At 35.7% G+C, this 9,789-nt stretch overlaps 1 protein-coding gene across 1 annotated transcript in view; it reads left to right on the forward strand.

Moving 5' to 3' along the window:
* Positions 1-7,853, forward strand: part of LOC120303534 (potassium voltage-gated channel subfamily H member 4-like) — a gene marked incomplete at its 5' end in the record, with an annotated part of 43,706 nt that extends 35,853 nt beyond the window's left edge. Inside the window, 2 exons of the mRNA XM_039333203.1 lie at positions 2,181-2,257; positions 5,785-7,853. Coding sequence (XP_039189137.1) covers positions 2,181-2,257; positions 5,785-6,348 — 641 coding nt within the window. The remainder of the gene's footprint in view (positions 1-2,180; positions 2,258-5,784) is intronic.
* Positions 7,854-9,789: the final 1,936 nt, after the last annotated feature.

The following is a 9,789-nucleotide window of genomic DNA, read 5'->3' on the forward strand; positions in this document are numbered from 1 at the left end:
ATAAATGTAAAAGAGTTTATTATTTGCATAATATTTTATAGTATATTAATATATTTTACTATCTCCTTGTGATTATGGTTTCTCATTAGGGAAACATTTTCTGATTGTTTGTGCTGTCCTAAAGAATCCTCAGAGTAGAGTGTGTATATTTGTGAATTTTGAGAAAACTTTGAGAAAAGGCCTCTATTTAGGAAAGTCCTATGTTCTTCCATATAATTTGAATATTGCCCTGGTTGTTCAATCTTGCCTTCCTGTCAGTTGCTTTGTGAAAGCTATGTCAAATTCCAGGCTCTGGAATGAACTGTTTTGATTTAAATAGCAGACCAGGAAAAATCTCATATTATCCTGTTGTATATTTTGGTGAGAAAAGGTTTTAATGGATGATTTTGTTTTGGCTTTCTCAATTATTGTTGTTAAATTAAATAGAAAAATAATAACCAAAATTGCAATGGGCAATGTTGTCAGATGACGTATCTGTTATATAGCCTGCTTGCTAATTGGCACTAATAGACTATTGATGTTTCTAGCACTAGATGTCAGTTGGAACACAAGAAGCTTGAGCAATGTCTTTTCAATGGCTGAATGGCACTGGCAGATTTTATGTTTAAATGAGCATTGATGGATAGTGCTAATTGATAAGAATTATCTCATATGTTCAAGATGGGGTTGGAGAGCAATGGCTTGAAGATAGCTAATAAAATAGTCGGGAGTCTGTTTCACAATTTTCTAGTGTACCTGTACAAGGATAAATTATTTATATTCTTTATTTTGCAGACTAGTGCTGCTGAACTCTTGACTAGCATAATTGAATTCTTTATACCTCTAGTCAGTCCCCAAAAATTGCAAAATAAATACATGGATATACCAAATAATATACCAAATTGAAATGATAAAAATTTTAAACTGAACTACTGTGCATAATAAGGAAAACTATGAATGTGTGTTCTATGAGTCTATATTCAGCATATGCTTTAGGTCTTCAATATTGATGAGCATCTTCAACAGCCCTAGTTTCTCTTTCTAGGTTCTTTATCTTTAAATGGGATTTAGATTAAATTGTCTTTGAAACAGAAGAAGTCATCAGGCAGAAGGTTACCTTCTACAATATAGAATATAATGCCAAGTTAACCTATCATTTCCTACCAGAAGAAATGGGGAATATAAATAACAGTACTTCATTATAAGCTAAATTTGCTTTCCCCTAACTGGTGCTCTCTAAATATATTGGTCTTCTGCTGCTAAGAGTGCAAGCATGATTTTGACTCTTCTTCATTAAAAAAGTGAAAGCAAGGTATGCAATTTGACTTGCTTGCTTGACATTTTTATAGTATGTATTTGTTTATCAAATTTTTATGCCGCCCATTTCCCCTGTAAGATTACTTTGTGCAACAACTTATAAAATATATAGAAAAATATATAGATGGATTGTGAAATTCAACTTTTCTTTGCAAATGTTTGATGTTCTGTCTAGTCTGTACCAGTTTTTTGCTGCTGGAGGAGGCTCACGTAACTGAAAGCTCTTCTATGTTCCACCCAAATATCAATTTTTCATCAGAAATGAAACTAGTTCTGTAACATTCTCCTCCTCTTCCCTGCATAGAGATTTAGATTTGTATATTCCTCTAAATTCCCTCCAAAGCTGACATGATGCCATTCCCCCCCCCAAAAAAAAAAACAGGCTTATCTTCTTTGTAAGCATTATATTTTCTTGGGGCATTTTTTTTTATTTAAAAAGAATTAGTTATATATACAACACAGCATAAAACATAACATAACATATAACAATATACGAACTATGCTTAGACATCCATTATAGTATAAGGAAGGAAATCCAGGGATCTACTTTTAGTTCTTTGTTCAAAGCTGACCTGCTTGAAATATGTCCAGTTCAAGCCCAAAAGAAAAGCAGGAAGAGACTTCAAGTTGTCTATTGGTAGTCAGCAGACACTTTGGTCACTGGGGCACAGTATTTTGCATTATGTGAGACATAAAGCAATGGGAGATATGTTGTATTTTAGTATAAATGATATCTGACCCTCATCTTTTGGTTTTCTTGTTTAGGTTACATATTTCTTTTTTAGCAATACATAAATAGTATGAATTTAATATTAGAGATAGGTTAGAAACCAACCTGTGAAAATTTACAATTACATCCCTCATTCCTTTGGATTTTCTCACAGGGACAGGACCAACCAATCTTGTGTTAGCTACAGAAACTGATGAGGTAAAGCAGAACATCAGAAAGCTGAATCAAGAGGTAAGACACAAGTCTTAATTTGTGGACAGAGTCAATAAGGCTCCATTCTAAAATCTATTTATTATATCAGAACTTTGCTGTAAAAAGTATAAAATTATATGTGAAATGAAAATACTTCTGAATATGTGCAAAGTGCATTTACCTTACAATCTGAGGAATTTTATATATATATATATATATATATATATATATATATATATATATATATATATATATATATATATATATATATATATATATATATATATATATATCACATTACAGAAGTTAACTGAATTGCCAGTTGAATATTAGTTTAGTACTGATGATAGGAGAGCAAGTTCTATCAACTAGAATACAGTAGGTCAGTTGAATATAGAAAGGCAAGCAAAGAGTAATAGAATAACAGATTTGGAGATGAACTTTGGAGGTCTTCTAGCCCAACCTCCTATTCAGGCAGGAGACCCTATAGCACTTCAGAAAAATGACTATCCAATCTCTTCTTTAAAATCTCCAGTGATATAGCACCCACAACATCTGGAGACATGTCATTCCACTGATTAATTGTTCTTACTGTCAGGAAATTTCTCCTTAGTTCTAGGTTAGATTTCTCCTTGATAAGTTTTCATCTATTACTTCTTGTCCTGCCCTCAGGTGTTTTGGAGAATAGGTTGACCCCCTCTTCTCTATGACAGCCTTTAAATATTAGAAAACTACTATCACTTCTAGTCCTTCTCTTTGTTAAAGTAGACATAACCAATTCCTGCAACCATTCATCATATGTTTTAGCCTCCAGACCTCTAATCATCTTTGTTGTTCTTTTATGCACACTTTCTAGGGTCTCAAAATCCTTTTTTGTATCATGCTAACCAAAACTGGATACAGTATTCCAAATGTGGTCTTACCAAAGCAGTATAAACACTTCATGTGATCTTAATACTATCCCTCTGTTGATGTAGCCTAGAACCACATTGGCTTTTTTAGCAGCTGCAGCACACTCCTGGCTCATACTTAAGTAGTTTACCACTAGGACATCTAGATCCCTCTCACAGTTCCTGCTGTTGAGCTAAGTATTACCTCTTCTATACCTAGGCATTTGGTTTTTCTTGACTAAGTGTAAAATCTTACTTTTCTCACCACTGAATTACATTTTGTTAGATAGGATCCAGTGTTCAAGATTGTCAAGATCTTCTGGATCTTGAGCCTATCTTCTAAAGGGTTAGCTCTTCCCTCCAGCTTGGTATGATCTACAAATGTCTGTCCCTTCCTCTAAAATGTTTATGAAGATGTTGAAGGTTACTGGAGCTATGACAGAACCTTGGGTATTTCGTTGCATGCTTCCCTCCATGTAGATGTAGTTCCATTGAGGACTATACATTGAGTGTTGTTAGTGACCCAGGTATGAATCTATCTGATGGTGATGCTGTCTATCCCACGTATTTTTATCTTACCAAGGTTGTGGTCCACATTGTTAAATGCAGTATTTAAGTCCAAGTGCATTATGCCCACAGCATTTTGTTGTTCCAGTAATTTGTCAAAGAATGCAATAATGTTTTCTTGCATGATCTGTTTTTGACAAACTATGTTGGCTTCTAGTAATAGTTTTGCTTGTTTCTAGGTGTTTGCAGGTTCATTGCTTGATTATCTTTTCCAGGATCTTCCCAAGTATAGATGTCAGGCTGATTGGTATATAATTTCCTGGATCTAGTCCCCCCCCCCTTTTGAAGATTAAAACCATGCCACCTCTGTTCCAGTCCTTTGGTAGTTCTCTGGTGCTCCAGGATCTTTAACAGATTTGGTTCAGTAGTTCTGAGATCGTGTCTACCAGCACCTTCAGAATTCTGGAATATGATCTATTTGGTCCTGGTAATTTGTACTCATCTAGAGTGTATAAGATTTGTCTTACCATTTTCCTTGCTTAAGTTTAAGATGCAGATAGATCAGTGCTCCAACAGAGATAGATAACCAATAAACTAAGCAAAAAAAGCAATTTTTGGTACTGCTGCTTTTTGACATCTGCCACCTGAGACTGTTGCCTCTTTTTTCTAATGGCAAGACTGGCCTTGCTCTTGAGTCCTTCCTCCTCCTTCCCACTCACTTGATGCCTGAAGCTGTGGAAAAAATAAATGCTCCCCAAAGATTACTCCTTGTGTCCAACTCCTTGGTTTTTTTTTATCAGTTGTATTTTTTTTCTGCCCTGGCAGGATGAAGAAAGATGAGAGTGTAAATTGCATAGACAGCCCCTGTGTTGGCATTTTTGACTGTGGGTGTAAGAGTTTAAATTAAAATTTAATTTAAAATTTAAATTTGGTGACAATTACCTAGCAACAGAGCCTGCCCATTCCTTTTTTTCTCCTATCATTTTTCTAAGTTGCCTTTGTGTTCTGCATTCTATGGAAAAACTCAGATTATCAAGGGATCTCCACATCTCCACCAGGCCTCACTTTCTAGGGTTCCTTTATGGGGTCCTTTTGTTCATAATTGCCTTATAGACACCAGAACAGAGGATGACATAAATAGAAATCCAAGTCTAGATTTCAATAATCACATAACTTTAAAATGTGACTGATTTACTGTGTGAGTCCTTTACTGGACTTTGAACATGAAGATTATCATTGGTGCTGGTTGCTTCCAATGATAACTCCATTTCTTTTTCTCAGTTGATTGTCTTCCCTATTTCTTATGCTGAGACTATTGCAGAGGATAGCTGGGTGCAAGAGGCAAAATGACCCCTTTTTTATGCATTCAGCATCCCTAAATGTGAGAGGGGTTGTATGAATTGATTAGATCGAAGGCTTTAATATCATTGGCTATTATTTAAAGTTTGTCCCTCTCAATTGATCAGGCTGCCATCTTCAAATATCATCAAACAACAGCAGCATTTAATTTTTGAACAGTTATGTATGGGTAACCTGTCATTAGTTTTGGAAGAAACTCTCCCACTCTGAAGAGAAATTAACTGAATGATTGGATTAGTATGGAAAGGGTCCTTGATACATACTCAGAGGCATTTGTCTTTACTGTATAATCAATTAACCATTATATTTTTATTTCAAAATGGGAACTTTGGCTAAAATGGATAAGGATACTGTCTGGGGTGGGTTTGATCACAAAAGGAAAGAAAGAAAGACAAGTGATCAAATCTGCCTCCCACTGAAGTTTTTTTTTAAAAAAAAGTTTGGATGACAAAAAACAAATATCTATAGATGATTATCTTTATTACTGTCACTAGCTATCAAATTAAATTATCAACATCATAAAAGAATAAAAAACAAAGCACAGAAAGCCACAACATAGAAACAAAAGCTTGGAGACTATCTAGAAGTACAGTAAAATTCCTCAAGATCTGAAACATTTCTAAGATTAATAGGAGTGCATGTGTCATTTGTTGCAGTACAATTACAATAATTATGGATACCAGGATACTGTATTAAAAATAGAATCTAATTAGAATAAATGACTAATAAAAGTGTTTCAGGAATAAAATTCAGTACCAGAATTCTACATACTGAGTTGTTTTTCTGTTTATTTTTCTTGCCTCCCTACAGATAAACAACCTGAATCGGGAAGTTTCCCAACTCAGCCAAGAGTTACAGCATCTCATGAATCTTCTTCAGGGCCAGCTTGCCACTCAGTCTTCCTCCAATCCTACCTCAGTCTGTCTTCATAGCGGTGAGCAGACCTCGCCTTCCTTGTCTCCTGTAAGCAAGTTGCCTTCTTCTCGAACCTCAGTTTCCCTGCCACCTCATAGCCTTCTGGCTTCTTCCTTGCCTATGCTCCCCAGCCTTCCAGCATCTTCTAGCTTGGATTTTTCTGCCTTCACCAGCTCTCTGCCTTCCACTCCCTCCCAGGACATGGAACTCTTTGAACCCCAGGAGATGAGGGGATCCACCTCTTGTGAGTCTGTAGGTCCCACAGATCAACCTCGGGCTGATAAGGAACATGGTGATCCTCACTCTGGACATACAATTAATATGACTTCTCATTCTAACTCACCCATATTTTGTCCTGTCACCTCTCTTTCCCCCCAGAATTCCTTCCCCACCTGTTCAGAACAGGGCTGTCCACCAACAAACTTTTATTTCCGCTCTAGTCCGGAGAGCTTTCACTGATGCCAAGAAGCCTTTTGCCACAACTTCTTCCTTGAGGGTATTTGGTGCATAGGATTTCACAGTCATCAGCACCAAACTTCCTGTTTTTTAAAATGCATATATTGTTATAACTACCGTATTTGTTTTTAAAAGTTATTCTTTTGAAAAATTATATATCGCTGACAGCTAAAATATTTTGATTTTCAAGGTACTTATAAATAACAGTTATATAACCATTGATTCATAAATCTTGTAGATACATTTTTAAAAACAGTAATATTATGAATGTGTTGTCAGATTCAGAAGAGTCATACTCTATTTTCCTCAGACCCTTCAATCTAATATCAGTGGTCAATGGGCAATGGGCACAAATATACATATATATATATATACTCACTTAATGTGAGATGACAACAAGAATACTAGAGCAGTGAACATTCATTCTGATGAGATTTGAATGGAAGAATTTCCAATGGATTACATTCTATGAATCATTAATACCCTCACCACCACCCTGAATGGGACCTCAAATTCACTGTCTGAAGCCTCAAGTCACTTCAGGGTAAAATTACTTCTCCAAGTGGATTTAAATAAAGATCAACTGGTAATTTTTTTGTTGTTGTTCAAATTTATTTCTTGAGTTTGTTATTTCCTTTTCTCAAAAACTTCAGTACTGAGGTCTTTGCTACGTCTATTCTATATTAGCACATGTCCGCATGTTTTCAAGTCTGCTGTAAGAACCAAAGGATTTTTCCTATTATTTTCTGATCCTTCTTTTCTTTTTTTCTTTTCTCTCTTCTCCTCTGTTAAAAGTTGCAAGTGAGGGCATATGAATGATCTCTAAATTTCTGGCAATTATAGTTGACTTCTGTCTTCAGTTCCTGAACACAACTGTTATAAAACAGATAATCTGCTGAAGAGGGTAATCTGGGAAATTGTCCTCTCTTTTTTCCCCACTCTGGAGAGAACAGAATAATTCATTAGGAAACACCGATCTCTTTCTCCTGCATAGGATCTAATGTATTTTGACAGGCCACCGCATTTAAACTGTACCAGGCTGCTCTTTCTAAGACAAAAGATGTGAGAGATATAGCTAGCTTGCTATTTTCTCTGACGTGAGAATATAATTCTAGAAAAGTAGTTGTCCTTAAGACTGCTCCATGGTAAAATCAATACACACCTGCACACAAAAAGCATTGCCTTTTTCATCTGAGGCCCAAAACAGATTCTAGTGGCTTAATTTTGGAAAACATAATGGCAATCTGTTTTACTGAGCCTACTTGTTCAAAATCCTACAGGTGAATCTATTTTCAGGCCAGTATTCCATCACCCTGTGATATTTTCCATGAGACTCAGTGCAACTCATTTTTGTTACATTTAGTTCTTATTCATGTGGGATTTGTTTTCAGAAACACTCAAAACAGTTCACTGTCAAGTAAACAATGTGTCCAGTTCTTTACAAAATTCTGAGCACAGTAAGTTTTAAAAGACGCTTTTACAGTAAAATAGAGAGCTAACTGGATCCAATGTCAATATGATGATGATGTAGAAGGTTGAAGTTTAATTTCACATTCTAGCTGGCTCTGGGCAATTGCTGCTTTTCTCAGCCTCTGCCCCTAATTAATAATACGGGCATTATAAAACTCATCTTTTTTAGTGTTGCCATAAAATATCACAAAATATTTTATTGTAAACCCTCTAAGACAGGCCTGTCAAACTTGCAACGTCACGTGACGTCGCGCGACGTATCGGAGCTTTTTTGCCATTGCTGGCAATGGGGTGGGCGTGGCTCCAGTATGATGAAACTGTCCCGCGGGCCAGAGTTTGAAATTCCTGCTCTAAGAGCACTACATAAATGTTGTATATATTAAATGCTTTAAGTTTTCACTAAATATCAAGAAAGCGTTTCCTTAAAAAGAAAAACTATTTTCAAAATTAAATAAAATTTGTTAGGAATGGGAAATTTAGAGCCCTCTGGATATTGCTGATCTTTGCTCCTATATTCCTGTTCTGCTCCCTGGGATGTGCATACTGATAACTATTGTTGGGCTACATTTATAGACCATGAATACTTCTTGCTGAACTGAATGAATGTTTTGGTACACCATGCTAGACTAGAGGGAGACTGGGGACTTTGTAGTTCAGCATAATATATAGTATACATACTATAGTACTGTATACAGTACTTATAGTAATGTACTATATTAGATTCTTACAGCATAGTAAGAATCCAACTGCTATCTTATATACTGTATGAACCCAGCCAAAATTTGAAATCTGATGTAGAACAGATTTCAAGGAGACAAGAAGAAGATGGCCAACTTTTCAGCTGATTTTGATAACTATGCCTCTAGTAGAATCAACAAATATTAGTACTCTTTATTTCTAAATAATCATATACGAGTAAATAATCTTTATTTCTATACATACAACTACTTTGAATTGAAATTCTTCATGTTTGAAACTGTTACTTATGTTTGAAATTAGGGGTTATAAGCAGTTTTGAAATGTTTTAAATCTAAAGAGTTATTTCAAACTGTTTAAACCAGTGGTTCTCAACCTTTCTAATGCCGCGACCCCATAATATAGTTCCCCATGTTGTGGTGACCCCCAACCACTTATACATCACCGGGTGCCAGGGGCGTGGCCAAAGAAAAGGGGGAAAAATGGCGGACTGCATTGTTTGGCGACCCCCGTGAAATGGTCGTTCGACCCCAAATGGGGTCCCGACCCACAGGTTGAGAACCACTGGTTTAAACAGTCTCAGAAGGATTATTAGGCAGTCTGTTTCAAATGCAAAGCAACTGTCTTGAAGCCAAAATATACATTTGGAATTTGAAACTTTTTGTGGCCTGTTATCTTCAGGACTTTTTTTTGCCCATACAAACATAAATTGTTACAGATGCAACTCAGCCCAGGAATTCCTCCAGTATCTTACACTTCAGAATTTCAGTTCTACTGGTGAATTGTGTATACATGGAGCCACAGTAGAAAGATCCTGTATTACAACCATCTCCAGTCCCAGGTCTTTTACTGTTTTGCATATTTTAATGAGCAAATAGATTTATCTTATGAAAAATGCTCCTAAAATAATATAGAAATAAACTAAGTAACAGCTAATATGGGAAACAATCATTACATGCTATTAAGTCTCTGAGCTTGGCAACTTAGTTGTCCTACATGTTTAAAAATCTGATCCCATTGCCTTTTATGTGTCAATTGTGTAAATCTTAATAGAAGTAAATCCTCTGCATGGTAAATATGTCTAAAATTCTTTTTCCAACTCTAAATCTTAAATTTGAGGCAAACTTTATTGAAACAATACAATGATCTTGGGTGATCATCTTAAAACTGTCATGCTTCATATAAAAAATGAGCATGACAAGGAGACTCTTTGAGCCTTTCTGTTGGAGATTTTGTTTTTTATAGAGGAATATTAGGTGATGTGACCCTCCCCCCTCA

This window comes from Crotalus tigris, unplaced genomic scaffold (assembly GCF_016545835.1).
Source record: "Crotalus tigris isolate CLP2741 ecotype Arizona unplaced genomic scaffold, ASM1654583v1 scf7180000024472.5447098, whole genome shotgun sequence".
In the NCBI taxonomy this organism is placed as follows: domain Eukaryota; kingdom Metazoa; phylum Chordata; class Lepidosauria; order Squamata; family Viperidae; genus Crotalus; species Crotalus tigris.